The 21,009-nt window shown below is 33.6% G+C and overlaps 3 protein-coding genes across 4 annotated transcripts; 2 read left to right on the top strand and 1 right to left on the bottom strand.

Moving 5' to 3' along the window:
- The first annotated feature begins 2,711 nt into the window (after nucleotides 1–2,711).
- LOC120183460 (coumaroyl-CoA:anthocyanidin 3-O-glucoside-6''-O-coumaroyltransferase 1-like) lies at nucleotides 2,712–4,088 on the top strand. The gene has a single exon (XM_039188170.1). The coding sequence runs from the start codon at nucleotides 2,712–2,714 to the stop codon at nucleotides 4,086–4,088; it is 1,377 nt and encodes a 458-aa protein (XP_039044101.1).
- Nucleotides 4,089–6,199: 2,111 nt separating this feature from the next.
- On the bottom strand, nucleotides 6,200–8,506 carry LOC120201421 (nucleosome assembly protein 1;2-like). 2 transcript variants are annotated; one of them, XM_039202041.1, is made up of 10 exons: nucleotides 8,370–8,506; nucleotides 8,231–8,274; nucleotides 8,052–8,141; nucleotides 7,759–7,851; nucleotides 7,591–7,681; nucleotides 7,444–7,505; nucleotides 7,167–7,351; nucleotides 6,878–7,055; nucleotides 6,743–6,786; nucleotides 6,200–6,616 (listed from the first exon to the last, which is right to left on the bottom strand). In XM_039202041.1, exons 1-10 carry the CDS (start codon nucleotides 8,416–8,418, stop codon nucleotides 6,403–6,405), a joined length of 1,050 nt encoding a protein of 349 aa, XP_039057972.1. In that variant the 5' UTR covers nucleotides 8,419–8,506; the 3' UTR covers nucleotides 6,200–6,402. The 2 variants fall into 2 exon arrangements, with proteins under 2 accessions (XP_039057972.1, XP_039057963.1); XM_039202032.1 differs by having other exon boundaries at nucleotides 8,052–8,164; nucleotides 8,251–8,274.
- Nucleotides 8,507–14,755: 6,249 nt separating this feature from the next.
- On the top strand, nucleotides 14,756–16,952 carry LOC120201409 (IQ domain-containing protein IQM1-like). The gene is made up of 7 exons (XM_039202027.1): nucleotides 14,756–15,310; nucleotides 15,455–15,520; nucleotides 15,613–15,701; nucleotides 15,798–15,885; nucleotides 15,972–16,205; nucleotides 16,283–16,384; nucleotides 16,484–16,952. Exons 1-7 carry the CDS (start codon nucleotides 14,768–14,770, stop codon nucleotides 16,946–16,948), a joined length of 1,587 nt encoding a protein of 528 aa, XP_039057958.1. The 5' UTR covers nucleotides 14,756–14,767; the 3' UTR covers nucleotides 16,949–16,952.
- The last annotated feature ends 4,057 nt before the right edge of the window (nucleotides 16,953–21,009 follow it).

Genomic DNA, 21,009 nt, shown 5'->3' with positions numbered 1-21,009 from the left:
ATCATATGAAATCAGAGACTAAAACGAAATTATTACAAACATTGGGTCTAAAGTCAAATATCCACAAAATGACATAACATACATTAATAGGGCTAAAATAGAAATACATAAACATAATGGATTAAATTAGTAAAAGCATAAACTAACAGGGCTAAGAAGTAATTACCATAGTTCAAATTGCACATATTAAATAATACAGGTGTTAAAAATGAAAATAGCCCATAAATATTGTTAGTGACCAAAATGAGATAAACAGAAAGATAAAGGATCAAACTATACTTAAACCAAAAGCCCAACAATGATTAAAATAAAAATCCTACAAAAGACATGGCCGAATTAAAACATCAAAGAAAATACACCATATATAAAATTAGTGACTAAAATGAAATAAATCACATATCAGGGCTCAAAACAAAAGTATTTGCCCAAAGCACACTAGTGATCAAATAGGGATCAAAATGAAAAGGTATAAAATATCAACTCCAAAATAGAATAAACATAAATCATTAATTGATGACCAAAATGAAAACTACATGAAATTAACAGCTAGATATATAAACATTTAAAAGACATAATACAGGACTAAAATGAATTAAAACAAAACATTAAGACCGACTAATAATTAAACCAAAAGTGAAGCAGTGACTAAAAATAAAATATTTAGAAATGATATGACCAGATTCAAATGTCAACAAAAATACACAACACAAGCTACCAGTGACTAAAATAAAATAACTAAAAACATTGATACTAAAGTAAAACATACATAAACATGACAAAGTAAACAAACTAGTGACTGAAATACAAATATTGTAAAATACACGTCTGAAACAGAATATTAGAAATTTCGTTTAATGATTAAATAAACAGATTACAAAATATGGGGGACCAAACATGTAGTTAACCCACAATCCGAAAACACGCATAAGGTCCCCAGATGAAACGGCGCCGTTTTGATTGAATAATATAAGCCCAAGATCGGGCTTGCTTACCCATTCATCCCCATTTCTCATCTCTTATCAAAATAGAGAGGAGAGAGAGATTCAAAAATCTCTTAAACTCCTCTCATCGGAGAGAGGGACCCGGCTGAGCTTGCGGTAGCAAGCAGCGACGCACGACTGCTGGCGCGGCGGCCGGAGGGACCAGATGGTCCCAAAAGCATCCCCTCACCCTCCTTTACCAGAAACCTAAACCATTTTCCTCTAAAAACCACCTAACAACCCTAGATCCAAGATTATACCTCTCGAAAGCTTTGAACTCCGGCGACCACTTGGCTTTCCGGCACTCCTCCGATGAAGGTATTATCCTCTCCTACTCCTCTTTTTTCTTTTTCTTTTTTTTTGGTTGTGGTTCGAATCCATCCCCCTTTTTTCTTCGGTTTCTTTCTTTTATTGATGCATGTGTTGATATCTTCTAACTGATGGATGGTTGAGTTCGTAGGGAATGATATCCCTATACTCATGCCGTCATCTCTTGGATTTGATTAGATTTGCTTGGATTTTTCTAATTTTTAATTGATTTCTCTGCTATCTCACTGTTGAGGGTCACTGTGGATGACGGATGAACTGGAGAGATTGGCAGTGGCTCGAGAACTCACCAGCGGCGGCTCACTCGGCTCGGGAGTGACCGGTGAAAACCACGCAAGGCTGGGGAAGCTAAATAGCCAGAGGCGGCTGGCTGGCTTGCTGATGAGTTAGGTCGGCGGCTGCCATTAGGGGATTAGGGTTAAAACCCTAATTTGTTTTAGGGTTTGAAACCCTAATCTATTTTAGGGTTTGAAACCCTAATCTGATGGGTTGGTTCAGGGTACTGGGCCATTAGGTTTAGCTAGTTAGGCTCCGGGAATGGACCTTCTGTAATCTGGGCTTAGTGGCCTACAAAAATTGTAATATGTAATTAATAAACATAATAATAATAATAAATAATAATAATAATAATAATAAAATTAAAATTAAATTAGATAGGAAAGACCCGGACAAAAACGGGTGTCTACACCCAGTAATCATTTTCCCTGGTAATATTTTATTCACACTGATAATCTTACATTCCGTGAATCAAACACACCCTAAAATCACTTAACATTCCCGTGGATCATTGCATACAAAGGCTCCACGTCATTTGTAATCCAAGTCTACTCCACTTGTCAAATTTAGGATTTTTGGTTCAACTTAAAATTAAAATAATATATATATATTTTTTTTGGTAATTGTCATGTCATCAAGTAAACATGTTAGTAATGTTATCTAAGGTAAAAAAATTAACGGTTTTGTTAGTTAATATGGTAAACATATAAAATGATATAATTAAATATTTTCGATGATAAAATTAATGCGAAATACAATAGTGACAAAATTGATAAATTTAACTTATTACAGGAGTAACTCTGTCCCAGTTAATTTTATTATATCTTAATTAAAAAATTAAATAATTAACGATCATCTGAGAGATATAATAAAATAATATCTTATAATTAAAGAACCATATGTGTAATTTACCTAAAAAATAAAATAAAATGTAGAATGTAATGAAGTCGCCACTTGTCCAAGTATTTTATTAAGTCCGATCCACAACTTCAGCTGCCTTGTCGTATAAACAAATATAAAAGTTAATATATTTTTGTAGCTTCTAAATATGAAAGTTTTAGTTGAATTCACATCTACACTCTTCCCGCATATTAAAGATACTCATTTTAGCATTTTTTAATCTCATCAATGGCGATTCTACCAGAAAGTACAGTGGAAGTAGTTGAAGACGAGAGCCATGTTTCTCCTCCACCAGGCTCAGTTCCGGCAACTTCTATCTCACTCACCTTCTTCGATATAATTTACCTTGTCACTATACCAGTCGATTGCAACTGGATGCAACGCCTGTTTTTCTACGAATCCAAACACTCCGCCGCCGATTTCATCGGAAACATTCTTCCCGGTCTCAAAGCATCTCTTTCGCTCACTCTGCAGCGGTTCTTTCCTTTCGCCGGCATCGTCGTGTTCCCTCCGCCGCCTCGGATGCCTTACATTGTCTTAGCGGAGGGAGACTCTGTCTTGTTTGTCGTTAAGGAATCGTCGGTGGATTTTGATCATCTGGTCGGTGATCATGCGCGTGACCATGATGGGTTTCTTTCTCTTGTACCCCGAAAGCCACCCGCGATTGAAAGGATGTCCGTTGACGGGTGCAGGCAAGAGCCAGCCATGGCGGTTCAAGTCACCGTGTTTCCCAATGCAGGGTTTTCCATAGGCGTCGGCTTCTCCCATAATGTAGCCGACGGGATGACGTTTGCTCACTTCATGAAATCATGGGCTTCCATTCATCGGAATCGAAAGGCTCCGGACGATCATTTACCGATTTTCGACCGGGATTCGATCGACGATCCTCTCGGATTAGCACCCCTTTTGATGAACAACATCGGGATGACACTCCAAGGCACAATTTCACCCAACAGTTCCTTCAACAATCTCCGGGTCACATTCAAAATCAAACGGTCTCAAATCGAGTCACTGAAAACCGAGGTGAAAACAAAGTGCAACGAACTGAACGGATCGACATTTGTAGTAGCATGCGCTTACATCTGGGTTTGCTTGACCAAACTACACCGATCATCAACACACTCCGATGAGCTTTCTTACTTCCATTTCCCGGCAGATTGCAGAGCCCACCTAAACCTACCCCAAACATACTTCGGCAACTGTCTTACACTACGATTAACATCGGCAAAGAGGAGCGAGCTGTTAAGCGAAAACGGATTTCCGGTAGCTGCAATCGCAATCGAGAGAGAGATCACGGAATTTCGGAAACAACCATTCAAAGATGCAACGAAGTCGTTGCTAAAAACGATTGAAAAAAACAAAACGGAAAAGGATATCGTCTTGCTCGTCTCGTCTCCGAAATTCGGGTTATACGATACGGATTTCGGATGGGGGAAACCCAGAAAGACGGAGGTCGGAATGCTTCAATCAATTGGGCGTCGTTCCATGGTTTGTATATCGGAGAGCAGAGATGAGGAAGGCGGTGTCGAATTCGGGTTGGGATTTGCTTCCCATGACTCGGTTAATAGCTTCAATGATATCTTCATGGAAGGGTTGCCAAATTGATACAGGTTGATTACATGCAGTTGTTATTCCAGTTGGTGTTAGATTTAGTGGTTTCTCCGGTCGAAAATATTATCCGAATTTATTGAAAAATCTTCTAATATTTTTAAATTTCAAACTAAATCTTTTCGATGTCAGTTTGAAATCAAATTATGTTAAATCTTACAGGTGAGCGTAATCTTTTCATTTATAAAAAATTTGACCTTTTACGACGATTGTCGTCTTAGAAATTTGAGAACAATAAGATTTTAGCGTGTCACCTTAGTTTTTCTTAGCGACATCTAATGATAGTAATTATAATAAAGTGAATCAAAAGTTTGATGATTATAATATCAGTTTTAAAAACTTGGTGATCAAAACGAAAATACATTAAAATTTTATCGACTAGTAATATGATTTATCATATTTTTTATTTAAATATTTAGGTAAACTATATATTTAGTACCTAAACTATCAATTTTAGTTTGTTTTGATACTTAAACTTTTAATTTTTTCAAAATCATACTTAACGTTTTCATTTCATTTCATTTTAGTATCTTCAGTTAAAAACTTAACGTGTTTAGTACCTTAACTATTAGTTTCGGTATGTTTTAGTACCTAAACTATCAGTTTCGATTCGTTTTAGTACCTAAACTATTAGTTTCGGTCCGTTTTAGTACTAATCTTTCAATTTTTTCAAAACTTAACGTTAAATTTTGAATGAAGTATTAAAATGAAGCAAAAACTAAACTTTAAGTATGGTTTTGAAATAATTGAAAGTTTAAGTACTAAAATAGATTAAAACTGATAGTTTAGACACTAAACGCATAATTTACTCAAACATTTAACTATTTATAATCAAAAGAAATACCTAAACAATGCTCTATTACTATTTTAAGTCCCCAATCATGTTCAATCTTTGAGATTGAATCCACAAGATCTTTTGGGCATTTGTTGGGTAAATATATTGCATTACAATTTACTGCATGCAACTTGTCCAATTATTGATTCAGAAGTCAGATCTAATCTGAAGAAATAATTATTAATTCAGATTTGCAACTTCAAGAACCATATCATATATATATATATATATATTATATAGTTAAATATAAGGTAAATTACACCGTTACTACTCTCTCTTTTATTTTATTCATTATATTTTTAATTTTTCTAATTTACTCATTGAAATTTACAGATTAAATCATTTTGTTCACTCTGTCGTTATTTCACTAATGTTGTGATGACATGTTTTTTCTTATTTAATATAAAATAATTGAAAATATAAATAGTAAATTATATTGTTCTTCACTGAATTTTACTCCCTTACCTATTTTGCTCACCCAACTATAAAATAAAACAAAAGGTGGTCGGATACCACCGCCAGCCACTTAGATGGTGGTACTTCAGTCCCAAATTTCACATGTCGCTTCGTATCAATACCTTGAGTCCAAATCCAACCTCCATTTTGTTGGAACTTACTCTGAAGTTCACGAATTATAGATTGAAAGTGAGGAAGCCAAAATGTTTCAAATAAGATTAACAGATTTTGGGACATTTTTCGATGAAGCAACCACCAGATTCAGACTCAAACAGTCGATACGAACCAACTCATGAATTTTGAGACCGAACGACCACCATCAACGACGATAAACGACGACTGGAATGAAAAACGACGTGTTGTTCGACGGCGACAACCAATCATTTTATTTGCAAAATAGAGAGAAAATGAGGAGAAAGAATAGAATTCAAAACGACGTCGTTTTAATGTTTTTGCCATGTCATAAGATCGTTAAAAAATTAAAGACAAAGTGAGCAAAATGATTAGATCTGTAAAATTCAGTAAGTAAATTAAAAAAATTAAAAATACAATAAATAATATAGAATAGATAATAAAGTTCAATGAGAAACAGTGTAATTTACCATTACATATAATATGACAGTTTGGTTTTAAAAATAATATATTTAAATTATAATTTAAAAGATGAAGTAAAATTGATTTAATATTTTTAACATTAATTGACAATGCACTCTGTCAAAGGGAATATGCAAAAAGAATTTAAAAGAGACTGGCCATCAAATAATTGATAAAATTCTATAACATTCTTCAAAAAAAAAAAAATCTTCTGTGGCTACCATTACTAGAAGCAGACCAAGAAGGGTTCTTCAAGCCAATTCATGTTCATGGTATAACATGAAAATTGTAAAAATATGAATAGCCCGTCAAAACTGTGCAAACCCTCCCTTTGCCCCTTCTTTTCTTCTAACTGTGACATCTAATAGAACACACATACGAACATCGACACGCATCTGTGGATCCACCGATTGCAGCGATTATATTCTACTGCTTCTTGCATTCCTGAGGCCTCTCGCCCTGCTGCTCATCCCATTGTGCTTTTGACCCTTCTTCATCTTCCTCCTCATCGTCGTCGTCATCATAAAGCCCATCATCTTCATCGGTGTCGTCATCATCTAAATCAAAATCACCACCCTGAATAGCTTCCCCTGTGAACCATGACACAGCATGTGGAATAATCTTGTATCGAATGGTTGACCTGCAAAAAGCACATTTCATAACATTCCTACATGTAATAATGCTTAATGACATCTCATTAAAAGCACGGGTGTAGTTCAAACTGTCAAATAAGCCAATGACTAGAATATGCTGAAAAGGGACACACCCTACGTCATAATCTTGTTCCATTTGATTTTTTAACTCCTCAGCCTGTGCAAGAAAGTAAAAAAAAAACATAAGAATAGCAGAAGTAATTAATCAATCACCAAAGTTTATATAGATATGGTGATGTTGGGCATACAGTATCTTTATCAAGGATTTCATGATCCTTGGGAACTTCTGGAGGATCGAAGAAGTTGAAGAAACTCTCGCATTCTTCAGTTTTGGTCATTGGCTTGCCATTCTTTGATCCCTTCTTAGGCCTCTTTTTAAGAAGCTTTTGCGTTAAGCATTTTCCAGGATACCATTCAATTTCCGTCCTACATGTTAGGGGCAAAAATGTTTTAGTAAAACAAATTAAGAAACCTGATAACCTTGGATATCGAATAATCCAATAAGACATTTTTTAAAAACATGAAAATAGAATTTACCCAGTGGCTTTCTCAAGAATGGGTTCATTCTCATCAACCATGTGATATGTTTTCGTCAACACAATGTTCTTGAAATAAGGATTGGTGTCGAAGTAGAACTCGAGCTTGAATCCTTTGGGTTCCTCAACCTTAGACCACTTGATATCCTTGAGATATGTGAGAGCTTCCTCATCACGCTCGGTAATCTGATTTCAAACACAGAAAGATGTTAAGACAAGCCCAAGTATTTGCAACCCAATAAAAGGTCACTGCGACAGATAGTATAACCAAAACTCACCTCATCAGCAACAACTTCATTGTTCTTCATCGCAATAAGCCAAAAGTCGGGCACCCCTTTCTCTGCGTAAAGCATAATTTCCTAAATACCATCCACATAGAAAGAAAAAGCTGTTACAGTGGGGTGTCTGATTGAATAAGATCAAACCTTGAGCATCCTTATCCTCTCCTTGGTCCTCCGAGGCTGTTTCAGTTTTTGTCCCTTCAACCTCGACAACACCGTTCACAATGTCGTATCGCTACAAGAAGTATGATAATAAGTCCGGTAAGAAAACAACAATAACCAAATGGACCAAAACGGAACCAAAATGCAGACCTTGGCATATAAGGGTTGATATAGTTTCTGATATTTAGCTTCTAGAGCTGCCCTTTCCTCGAAAAACTTAGCCTCCAATTCATCGTGTTGGCTCTGCAAAAAATAAATTCCAAGACTATCAAAAAATTCATTCCATTCAATAGAAATTAGATTACAACAATCAAATTCATCGAGACGACAATCGAAAGTAGCTTCATATCATGAAAATTGAACTTTCCAGCGTATCAAAGTAAATCCAATCAAAATTCAGCACATTGACATGAATGATATCTTAGTAAACGCTTAGCACATGCCTGGATCACTCTAAGATCATCAACACGCTGCCTGACAACCGGTGACAGGCTCTCCATAATATCATCACCAGCAAGCATTTGAAGCTTATCCTGCAAAGCCAAGCCATAAAAAACTGGAGAGAAAAAAAGTTCAAAAACTACACAATGAAACCAAAAAACAAATTCCGAAAGCCACCGACTTTGAGAGCGCTAACGATACCAGTTCGAGCTTCCTCGTCAAGTGCTGCAACCAAAAATAGAAACCCAAAAAACAGTGAGGGAAGTGATAACAGTGAAGCGGTGAAAAGTGGAAGATTGAGAACAGCAAGAGATTACTACCATCCCTGAGACCGGACAAGTTGAAGCTAATCCCTCCATTGTTTGCCATTGTGAAGAAAGAATTTCAATAAAAAAAGAGAGGATGATTTTATAAAGAATATGATAATCCAAAACCCTAGATGCGATTTGGGGGAGAAAAGATGGGAATTTAAAGGGGTTTTGGGTGAGAAGAAGAGGGGTGTCATTACCAAATCCTATCCCCATTACCATATCAAGACTCAAATCTATCCTCTTATCAAAATTTTAAAATATTTTTAAAAAAATAAAATATCCATAATTTGATAATTAAATATAAATTTTAAATAAATTTATATTTAAAATATATTAAAATCCCATTTATACTTAATAATTTATAATATTATAATAATTTTAAAATTAAATTAATAATTTCTTCAATTGAGATTACGTCATCCGTTACGTTAATCAGAGATTTCTAGTGTTTAATAACTTCAAATTGTTTTATAATAATTTATTTAATTCGATTAACGTCACTCGTGACGTAAACTCATACGTTAATGTTCGTTACATTATAATCATTAGGATAACATTCTTATAACTAAATTAACGTAAGAAATAACGTAAACACAATATAAGATTTATTATTATTACTAAAGATTTATTACTAAAGATATATAATATTGATGTTTAAATTTAAATTACGATATAATATTTTATTGGAAATTTTATAAATGGCGAGTGCCAAAAAGTTAAGTTTGAAATATTCTTGGTAATATTGTTGTACGAGATTTCGTTGCCATGAATAGAAAGTTTCAAAAGTTATAATTGGGACACTCAAATAAAATTTTCTTACAATCAAGTCATTCTTTGTTATAAATTAAATGAATGTACAATGAGACTTGGTTTAATAATCATTTTAGTCCTTAAAACTTAATCATTATATCAATTTAACCTTATAAAATAATTTAATAAATTTAACCGTTCATATTAAAAAAATATCATGTTAGTCACTACTTTTCCCCCCAAATTATTTGTTCTTCATTGTTCATCGTCGTCATCAACCAACGATTCATCATTTCTCGTTGTCGGAACCGTCTTTTCGGTTGGGCCCAGAATTGGGCTTCGACTTGGATTAAATGAATTGGAGTCGCCACCGACCACTTTAAAATAAATTTAGGCGGGTCGGATACCATCTTACATGATCTGCGTTGTACCAAAAACGTGTCGGGTTCGGGAATCGGTTACGGTCAAGGAAGGATTAGCACCCTTGAACCGCCCTTTCGGTACCAATTAATTTTTCGGTTGTCTTTAATTGCAAAAATTTAAAAATTAAAATTAAAATTTAAAATATTCGATTCGAATTGCTTACCTTTGATCGTTTGAAATTACCACTGAAAATGTTGAAAAATGTTAAATGGTAAAATAAAAAATAATACGAAGAAAAAAAGTAGGTTAGTTTAAAAAAGGAAATAAAACAAAAAGGAAATAAAAAAATTAAAATAATATAAAATATATATAGTACAAAAAAATAAGTAATAAAAAATTAAAAATAAATAAATAAATAAATAGTATATATATAATATAAAAGAAGTATCAATTAAATGATGAAAAAAATGAAATAATATAAAACAAAACAAAGAAAGGACTAAAATAATAAAACCAGGAATTGAGGGGTCATTTTGTATAAGCCCAAATTCATGAACAGTGTAATGATTTCCACGTGACTACAACCAAGCTTGCAGGCCCTAGTCAGGCAATCAAAACAAATTGGAAACCTCATCCTTTAGATGTAATCAAAGGTAAATTTCGATGCTGGCGAATAACTTTTCCATTTTGCCGCTGAAGCAATAGTCGTGTGTCATGCTCTCCAATTAGCAAAGGACATGGGTTTCAATCATATTACTCATCGCTTCAGGCAGAGGCAGAGAGACGAGCATTAGAACCCATAAGCATCAGAGAGTGGGTAATGCTTTGATCGATGCTTCGGCGGAATCCAAAGAATTTCCAGCAACCGAGGGCAGAAACAACTGCGTACAAGTAAGAAAAGTTTTCTTATTCTTCGTATCTCCTCTTCCGATTCTAATACATGCAAAGCACTGCTGATGATTTTTGCTGATGATTAACGATTTGTGAATCCTGTCCCCCCATTGGTTTACTGTACTGTCCGTCTCTCCCCCTTTTGTTCTTCATTTTGCAGGTATTTATAAGCTTCACCGGAGGAGTTTGCTTCCACTAAATCCCGAGATCATAGGGATTTAGTTGTTGACGAGGGTTTGTTGGTGACGCTCACGAGGTCCTTGCGCCGGATGATTCGGGGTTAGAGACCCACACACTCACGATGCCTGTTGCCATGAAGAACGAGGAGAGGCGTGGGGCGTTAGGGTTTCTGGTTCACTTGTCCTATTGGGCCACTTGCTGGGCAATGGAACACCATTGGGCCGTTTGATATTTTGGTCTTGTAATGGTCCTTTATTGGACCTGCAACATGTAATGAAACAATAAATAAATAATATAACACATAATATATATATAATATGCTTTATATTAAATATTATAATGAGATGAAATTTGGTGTCTATACTCGTATATCATTTTCTTTCTCCCCATCTCAAAGTCGTTATCTCTCCCCATCTCCTTCATTACTTCCCTCACTGTTGTTGTCATCATCCTCTCTTTTGTCATCCTCACCTTTTCTCATTTCCCAACTTTCATTCTCCCTCCTCTCATTGTCGTCGCCTCTTCTTATCTTCTTTTTTATTTATCTCATAATCATTGTCATCATCCTTTCTTTCGTCGCTCTCACCCTCTTCATCTACGATTACAATCACCATAACTCTTCCTCTGATTACAATGCTTCACTTTTAGACTGCCTTCGATTATTCCCTTCCAAAACATTCGTATAAAAATACGTATTAAATTTATAAATTTAAAAGATATTTAAATATGATCAATCGAATATTCATTTTCTTAATATCTTCAGTAGTCTTAGCTCAATTTAAGGGAATTACGAATAGTTAGGTATCATATCAGTTATATACTTAACGCGCGTGTGTGCGCATGTGTGTGTTGAGTCAGTCGAATGTAGATTTTTACTCAAAAATCAGACTAGATTTTGAATTGCGTAAAACCTTCTTAAATCTAAATCAAATTAGATGATAGATGAATAGAAAAAAAATCTAAAATTGAATTTGGGCCGATCAAAATCTAATTTGATTTGATCCGACCTATAACCATCCTTACTTTAAACCCTAAAATAATTTAATTTGATAAAATAAAAAAAATATTTGTTTTGGTTGGGGGAGGGGAATTTTCAATATTTTGGTCACCAAACATTTTAGAGATTCCAAATTGCAATTGGTTGGGTTGAATTTCAATATTATATAGAAAAAGAGGAAAATCACAAACGAGAGATTATAAAATATTAAATTATTTTTGTGATTATAAATCTAACCAAAATTAATGATTATAAAATATTAAATTAAATAATTAAATTTGATTAAACTAAGTCATTAAAATAAATTTGAATTCAACTAATATATACATTAAGATTTAATCTTAAATTTTAAAAATGTCCACAACGATCTTTTTGTGATTAAATAAAATGTTAATATCAATTATTGATTGGTCCGAGTCATATAAATAATGTTTGAAATTTAAAATTTAATGTTATAAATAAAGAAAAGGGTAAAGTAAACATATGGTTCTCGACTATGGGGTACTCGATTATAGGGTAATGTTTTATTAAGTCCCTCAACCATTAAAAGTTACAAAATGATCATTCGACTGTAGGATGTTACTTTGTTAAGTCTCTCGACTATTAAAAGTTATAAAATAGTCACTCGACTATTCATTATGTTCCAAACTAGTGGTTGTTTAAGCTGGACATTAACATGATGATTGAGGTATGATAATCGTTTGAAATTCTAAAACCAGATTTTATTATATCACGGTCAACATGCTAACGTTCAGCTCAAAATATCATCTATTCTTTAACGAAAAATTAGGAGTTTGGAACATAATGAACAGTTGGGTGATCATTTTGTAACTTTTAATAATAGAGGGACTCAACAAAACAACACTCTATAGTACGATGATCATTTTGTAACTTATAATAATCGAGCGACTTGATAAAATAATACCCTATAATCAGGGACCATTTGTATATTTTACCCTAAAGAAAATCATGTTTAAATAATTACTTTTATTATAAATTTTAATTATATTTAATCTAAATTAATCGATTAATAAATTAGTAATTATAAAATAATCAAAGTCCTTAAGTGGTATTGATTCAATGTTCATCAAACCAACATTTGTAGTTTATGCTTAACAACTAATCGACTTCTATACGGCGGCTTGTAAGAACATGTCAACCAAATATTTTCCATTAACTTGTTCGTCAATTCTAGTACAAAAAAGTCGTTGAATTTCACTATTAGTGCCTATATCATAAGTAAGTTATAGATTTAATCTTTATATTTTGATTTGGTCTTTTTAGTCCCCTTCCTTTTTACATTTCAAAATAAAATTTTAATCTTATACGAAAGATAATCGATAAATCTATTAAGTCTCGTCTTATGCAAAAATTGTAGATTTAGTTTGTGTTATATAATTTATCAATTTTAATCCACATAATTTAGTCACACCATTCCTACACCGTGTAGATCAATATTGAAATTCCAAAATCTGAAAGTACATAGACTAAATTTGATGAAAGCTAAATATTATAGATATTAAATCTATAATTTATATAAAGTACAAGGACTAATTATATAATTCCACCTTGATTTGGGTCGACAGATTTGTTGGGCAGTCAGATTAGGAATTTCGTCGTACCAATTATGTCTGCTATGCATAAAGTTTTGGTCTTAATCATAGTCTTAGATGCTACAATATCAAATATTTTTCAAATATTAAAAGTTCAAATAATGATTTAAAAAATAATAATTTTATTAGTTTTAAGTGATTACAAAATAATATATATTTGGAGTTTTTATTTAACAACGACATCTAGTTATTATATTTTATTTAAGACTTTTATTTATTTAATACTTAAATTTATTTATAATATCCAAATCCTACGGATCATAAGTTATTATATGTTTTACGATACTCAAATTCGTGATATTTTCAACGTGATAATAATAATATTATTAAATAATAAAACTCTAATAAACTTTTATTGAATTTTTTTAACCTGACAACTCAGTTTAAGTTATATATAATTAAATTATTTGTACGTGTACTTTTAAAAATAGTAAGTTTTTATATAATTTATCGATATTCAATTTATTTATTGATTAATTTAGATTCTATATTATAGATAATTTTTGTAATTTGATTCATTTCATGTATAACAATATAACATTATAATTTAAATTTTAAAATTAATTAATATCTATTAAAATTAATTAAGTAATATTACTAATTATTAATTTTATAAAAAACTATAAATATCTATAAATAAATCTATTACCTTGTGCCACAGTATTAATTTGTTTTTTTATTTTTATTCTCCAATTAAATTTCCCAAAGTTTTCTATTTTTATTTAAAAAAATGTTTTGCTTACGCTATTTTGACTTTGTGAAATTGACATAAAACGTTTTCTAGCTTAGTATAGCGTTGACATAAAACTCCATTGGCTATATATATATATATATATATTTGCATGGCTAATGTCGACAGTAGTGTGCAACCACAGTAAGAACAGAAGAAGAAGAAGAAGAAGGCGCGTTCTTGAATGACCAAAGCCATGAGCCAAACACTCTTTGACTGCCATGAAAACAAACAACAAAAACTACAGCAATCAAATTTCCCAAATCCCAGTGTGTACTGAGATTCCAAAGCGTTTTCGTGTTTACTTTATACATCCACCAGAGCTTACTTTCTTTGACCAACCGTGTCGTGTAAAGTATCCTTCTCCCTTTAAAAAGAATACTTTCAAAGCTGGCCTTTGAATTCATCAAATCCACTCGTGGTCTCGTTAACCCACATGAGCCTTAGAGCAGTTGAAATATACCCATCATATATATATATATACATACATACATTTCAAAGTCCTACTTGCCCTTTCTATGCAGGAATGTTGGGAATTTTTTAAGGTTTATTAGTTGGATTCCATATTAGCTTATCTTCCCCTGTGCATATATAATAAGATTTGGTCAGAGGATAAACATCTTTCTGAATTTGATCATCTTCTCCAAAGGGTTTTGTTTTGGAAATTAATCTTTTTCTGTGAGAACTTTATTCAACAGGCTGCATACAGGTAGATTTTGGTATTGATTTAATGTTTTACCTGATTATTTCTCTTCAATTATTGGAGCTAATAAGTTTGCAACTTGCAAGTGCTTTTCCTTTTAACATTAGCTTCAGCGTTTTTCGATTTTTCTTGTGATTTAATTGGTTTATGAATGATGTTGACGAGCAGGATCGAAGGCTTATGGGATTGTCTCTTTCGTTGCTTCAATCCGCCTGGAAACAAATTGTAAGTCACAGGTTCTTTGATTTGGCCTGTAACATCAGTCTAGATTCGAAACATGGGGAGGTTGTTTTCCGGGTGAATAGTTTCAAGAGAACGGATTCGGAGGCCGTGATCTATTCGAAAACCTGTGATGATGATCATGGGATGTTGCTTGAGAAGACTCTTTCGTTCAAGGGTCTGGTTCAAAGGAAACCATCATCTGCAGGTTCCACTGGGTTATCTCATAGGCCGATTCCTACACTTTCTCTACCCGAACCGACGATTTTGTTCTCTCCGAGACCCGCAACCGAGCTTGATGCGGCTGCCGTGAAGCTTCAAAAGGTCTACAAGAGCTACCGGACTAGAAGAAACCTCGCGGATTGTGCGGTGGTGATCGAGGAGCTATGGTGGAAGGTGTTAGACCTTGCGGAGCTCAAACAAAACTCCGTGTCGTTCTTCGAAGTCAAGAAACCGGAATCCGCCGCCGCACGGTGGGTTAGAGCCAAGACCAAAGCAGCAAAGGTACCTTGCCAAACAAGTTACAAACAAATAGTCGTATACCGACACTTTTATTCTTGTCGGAACTATCTTTCGGCAGTTTTTAGATCCTATTCCGACGGATCACCCGCATGCAACTAATACACATGTCTTCCTCCTTGATCGCAGGTAGGAAAAGGGTTGTCTAAGGATGAAAAGGCTAAAAAACTAGCCCTTCAACACTGGCTTGAAGCAGTAAGTTCTTTATAACTATATTACCTACCTGCATGCAACTCGAACTAGGGTTCCATTGCTAACTAGAACAAGACATTTCTAATTTCTTACAGATTGATCCACGACATAGATATGGTCACAACTTACACATGTATTATGATGTTTGGTTCTCGAGTGAAAGCTCCCAGCCTTTCTTCTACTGGTAATCATTAATTATACCCTTCAAAGTTTTCAAAATTTCAGTCTTATAGCATTCTAATGAAAGATTTTCATCATTCTCTTCTCTGATCTCGAAAAGGTTGGATGTTGGAGATGGGAAAGAGGTGAATCTCGACAAATGTCCAAGGAAAAAGCTTCACCAGCAATGCATCACTTATCTTGGACAGGTAGGTTTGAATATATGTATGTATGCATGTATGTATGTATGTATATTCGGTTATATATTTATGTCGTTTAAATGATTGATTTGCAGAAAGAAAGGGAAGAATATGAGGTAATAATTGAGAAGGGGCGGCTTGTTTATAGGCAGAACGGATCACCGGTGGATACGACGGCCGGTGAATCCAAGTGGATATTTGTCCTTAGCACAAGTAGAGCCTTGTATGTTGGTCAAAAGAGAAAGGGCAAATTCCAACACTCGAGTTTTCTCGCCGGCGGTGCCACCACGGCAGCCGGAAGATTAGTTGCTCGTGATGGGGTTCTCGAGGTACAAATTACTTCATGCATGCATGCATGCATATAATGTGATGTCCGTATGTAATCCTTAATGTTTTTGTTTTTCAGGCTATATGGCCATATAGTGGTCACTATCACCCAACGGAAGAGAATTTCATGGAATTCATTAGCTTCCTTGAGGAAAACCACGTTAATCTCACAAATGTCAAGGTAAAATCTCAAACATTACCAAAATACAGGGACTAACAGCATATTTCGAAACTTTTATTTGATAAACTTGCTCAGTTGGTCATGGTGCTTGTGTTACAGAGGTTCTCCATTGATGATGACAACTCGTACGGGCAGACCCCGGATAAAGAATCCGAACCCGAATTAGTAACCGGTCCCGACGAAACCCGAAAACCCAATGTCGACGACAAAGATGGCAGTGTCCGAGGGACAAGTACATGTACAAGCAGAGACAACCATCACAAAGATGGTAACATGAGCACCAATGATGCAGGTGCCAAGGGAGAAGTACCGAGGTTCAACATGGCGAATAGGCTGTCGTGTAAGTGGACGAGTGGTGTCGGACCCCGTATCGGGTGCGTCCGAGACTACCCGAGCGAGCTTCAATCGAAAGCACTCGAGCAAGTGAACTTGTCGCCGAGGGTAGTTCCGGGCACGGTGAAGTTGTTGGGCCCAATTCCTTCGCCCCGGCCCAGTCCAAGAATCCATCTTTCCCCTAGGATTGCAACTATGGGTCTGCCCAGTCCAAGGCCCATTGCGATGTGAGATAAGCCGGTTCATTCATTTTTTTTTACTTCATGATTTTGTAGGTTGTTAATTTATTTTTTTTAACAACTAAAGTTTATTGAGTAAGGTAATTGTTAATTATACTTGTGAGTAAAATGTGTTTTTTTATTAATTTATACTGTAAAATTAAATAAACACAATAATTAATAACTTTTATTTAATCTCATACACATTTCTTTTATCAATTATTAATATCATATTTATTAATCAATCAATTTAAATTGAATACTATAAACATTTCTTTTATAAATATTCATTTTTAATAGGTAAAAGAAAAGTAAATTAAATAAATATTTATTATTATTATTATTATTATTATTATTATTTTCAAATATATAAATTTTTTATAATAAACTTATGTCAGATTAAGTCAATTTTTTTTCACTTTTAGGGTACGTTTGGATGGAGTAATCTTACATTCCCGGTAGGATTATTTTTTTCCTGGCCAATGATACCCATATTTGGTTCAGTATGCTTTCCCAAGTAAAGGTAATATTTATTTCCCAACAGTGAATATTCCTGGGAATGTTATTCCCCCACACCCGTTAGGTATTATTTCATTCCATGTGTTAAGGGCTAAACTACCCTTGTTTTCCCGTTTCCATCGCACTCTGCCATTTTTTGTTTTTACCGCTGTCAGCTGTTTCCAGACACCAACATATATGTCTCTCTTCTCCTTCGCACTCTGTCATTTTCGTGATACAAAACCATCCATTTGTGTGCCATTTTTGCAGCAACATGCGTTTTTGAAATTCCATCGACTTTATCTCTGTTTGGGTGCCATTTTCATCTCTGTTTGTTGTTGTTGTTGTTGTTGTTGTTGTTGTTGTTGTTTCTGATTGAAAATCCATCGACTGTTGTTTTGCTGTTTTGAATCTGATTGTTTAGGTTTTTATCTCTGTTTTTTTGTTGTTTTTCTGTTTCGTGTAAGAAAGAAAGGGTTAAAAAACTAGTAAGACATGGCTTTAGACTCCAGAGGCACTGCTGTTACCTAAATTGGTTGATAAATCGATTTTCAAATTGAATTCTTCTTATTGATATAAATGGCCCTTGAATCCTTAATTTTCAGCCGACCCACTTTCATTTATTCAACAAAGTTCTCGTCTTTCCTGCTTCTAAATCAAAACTTGAAGAACTCATCAAAGTTTTTTTCCAAAACCAATCACTACCCAACTCTTGTTATCTCCACTTGCTCAAATCCCCGAGTTTTCAAAGCTTTTGGAGTGCCCAAAAATGGTGCTTTTGGACCAAGGGATTGCTGAGGGAAGAAAAGAAAGATGTGAAAACTGAACTGAATTTGAATTTGGTGAAAAGGGGTATTTTGGTGGCATTGGTTTGTGGTGTATTGGTGTTTGAGTGCAAAAGAGTTTTCGCTGTGGAGGGAGTGGTTAATGCTGGTTATGGAGTGATTGGGCAATGCATATTGTTATTAAGGAATGCTTGGCCTAAAACACACACACATATTTAATATGTTCAATAAACTCCAATGTATAAATTTGTTAGTACAAGTTAAAAAGTTGAGTCCAATCGTTTTCTAATCTATTCCAGATATAGGTACAGTCAGACCTAAATAAAAGTCAAGCTCTTAGTTTCCTTCACTTCACCTTCAAGAAGATATAAATGAAAATTTTCATCCTTTCTAATCCTATAAAAGATTCATGTATTATCTCACTTATCAAATAAAACTAAGGTTGACAAATAAAATCAAAAAGAAGGTAATTTTTAAAGTACCACCTTTTGCCTTTAGATCCCCATCTAAGAAATAATGTACCATGGTTTATTTAAAATAAAATGTATTTTTTATCAATTTTCTCTTGAATTGCTTAATGTTGTTAATGAGTTTATAACTTGTTTTGTTGATCCAAAGAAAATAAGCAGTACATTAGTTCCTGGAACATTGACGATATACAGAAACATATCTATGTATACCTTTTCAATGAAAAAAATAGAATAAGATATAATTCACCAATTAATCAAATATATCTCATTTTTAATGTATTTTCCAATATCATTTTGAAGATTCCAATATTAAACTGATAACTTTTTTTGTTAGAACCAATATTTATTTCTCAGGTGAAGGCAGATATGGATGGGTATAATGAGCTGTTTATAAATACAACCTCCACTAAAAGATAAGGAAATATATCATTTGAAACTTCTCTAGCATAAGCATAAAGCAAAAGAACATATCATTTTCAGGAACTCACCATGTCATTTATCTCTACCTCGACAAATGGTTTGCCATCCATAAGCATGCTCCATTTGAGTTTGATAATTTGCACAGAAACTCGCATGGAACAAGATGGAGTTTCATTGGAAACGAGTAACAAAACAATTGAATAAGAGAGAAGACAAATTATTATGCATAAATGAAGTAATAAACAATGTACCAATAGAAATACTGTACAACTACTATTGAATTAGAAAAACTGTTTGTTGTATATTTGGGGGGTGTATGGTATGAGATAACAAGAGCATAGATGTTAAGTACATTTAAATTCTACATGAACAAAAACTAAAAGCATCTAATTTTGATAAGACAAGCATCTGATTGATAAATAATAAACTGCCTATTTCCTATTTATCTATAATGCTCTATAATAATCAACATATTTACATGCCAAATCATACATTACAGATAAGCATGAGCACCTCTGATAAAGCACATTCCTAATTAGAGTAAAACAACATGGAATTTTAACTCAAAGTCTTAGCACAACATAGACAGTATTCATATGAAAATAAAAAAATGAGACTATGAAAATTTAACTATAGAAAAACTAATAAAAAAATCACTAAACAAGCGTCATTTCCCCAACCTTGCAAAACATGTTAATTGAAAAATTACGAAGAAACTCATGCTGAAATATTTGTGGAGGCTTGATGTCAGTTTTATGTCCAGGAAGAGACCAGTTGTGCTTTATAGGAGGACGAACGACATGCCTTTCCTTTTTAAGAATTTTAGATTGATCTGCTGTATTAGATGATCTTTCATGAGATTAACTTCCAGCAAACCCAACTGAGAGTTTAGGAACTAGAAAATTAGCCATGGCACCAAATGCACTAGAAGTGGGAGGTGCGGCTGTTTCATTTTCGAGGCCGATTTGTTCAAAAACAGTATGCATAGAACCAAATGCACTGGAATCGTATGAATCAGAAACTTGTTTTGTTTTATACCATAAATGATCATTCAAATACCTGTAAATAATCATACCTTGATTGCCAAAGAGCTCAGTAACTTGTTGAACTGTATTGACATAGTTGCTCTTCTATCATCATTTTGTTATAGTACCATTTTTATTGTGTTCAATTATTTTTATTGTGATGACAAACAATTGTTCTTGTTAAATATTATTATTTTCTAATATTAAAATGTTTGTTCATAATAACAGTTATGGCTCGTTTACCAATGCGAAAGAAGACGCATATCGCCACAATTCTTATTTTACAACTGCAAATGATGGAGATTGTGTGTCATATGGTTATGGTTATTTCAGTTATTCTTAGAAAATATAAAAATCGACCTAAAATAACTTATGCACATGAAAGACTTCATAGACATAATATTAGATCACTTAATTTACATAAAATTGTATTTGAAAGTGATCGACAAAGTGTTGATAATTGTCGAATGGATATGAGAGCATTTATCAAATTGTGTCACCTATTACAAAGTCAATGTGGGTTAAAAGAGAGTCGATATATGTCTATAAAAGAAATGGTTATTACTTTCCTTCATATTATATCCCACCATATTAAGATTAGAGTTTTAAAACGTCAAACAGTAAGATCTGGTGAAACAATTAGTAGAGTTCTCCATACAGTGTTAGCTTCAGTCTTGAAACTGCATTCAATCCTTTTTAGAAAACCAGAACCGATACAAGATAATTCAATAGACGATAGATGGAAATGGTTTAAGGTATTGTATCATAATTCTGAACTTTCTTTTTAGTTAGTTAGTAATGCTTAATACATAAATGGATAGTAATAATGCAATTTAACTTTATTTAATGAATATAGGGATGTTTGGGTGCTCTAGA

The sequence above is a fragment of the Hibiscus syriacus genome, unplaced genomic scaffold (assembly GCF_006381635.1).
Source record: "Hibiscus syriacus cultivar Baekdansim isolate YM2019G1 unplaced genomic scaffold, ASM638163v2 tig00000340_pilon, whole genome shotgun sequence".
Taxonomy (NCBI): domain Eukaryota; kingdom Viridiplantae; phylum Streptophyta; class Magnoliopsida; order Malvales; family Malvaceae; genus Hibiscus; species Hibiscus syriacus.
The sequence above is the reverse complement of the archived record's forward strand: the minus strand, read 5'-3'. Positions and strand labels throughout refer to the sequence as shown.

Coding starts and splice junctions, on each gene's coding strand:
- LOC120183460 (XM_039188170.1), top strand. CDS start 2,712: ATGGCGATTCTACCAGAAAGTACAGTGGAAGTAGTTGAAGACGAGAGC.
- LOC120201421 (XM_039202032.1), bottom strand. CDS start 8,418: ATGGCAAACAATGGAGGGATTAGCTTCAACTTGTCCGGTCTCAGGGAT. Junction 7,682..7,758: donor ATCAACCCTTATATGCCAAG/GTCTGCATTTTG, acceptor TACTTCTTGTAG/CGATACGACATTGTGAACGG. Junction 6,787..6,877: donor AAATCCTTGATAAAGATACT/GTATGCCCAACA, acceptor TTTCTTGCACAG/GCTGAGGAGTTAAAAAATCA.
- LOC120201409 (XM_039202027.1), top strand. CDS start 14,768: ATGGGATTGTCTCTTTCGTTGCTTCAATCCGCCTGGAAACAAATTGTA. Junction 15,311..15,454: donor CCAAGACCAAAGCAGCAAAG/GTACCTTGCCAA, acceptor CCTTGATCGCAG/GTAGGAAAAGGGTTGTCTAA. Junction 15,702..15,797: donor TCCCAGCCTTTCTTCTACTG/GTAATCATTAAT, acceptor GATCTCGAAAAG/GTTGGATGTTGGAGATGGGA.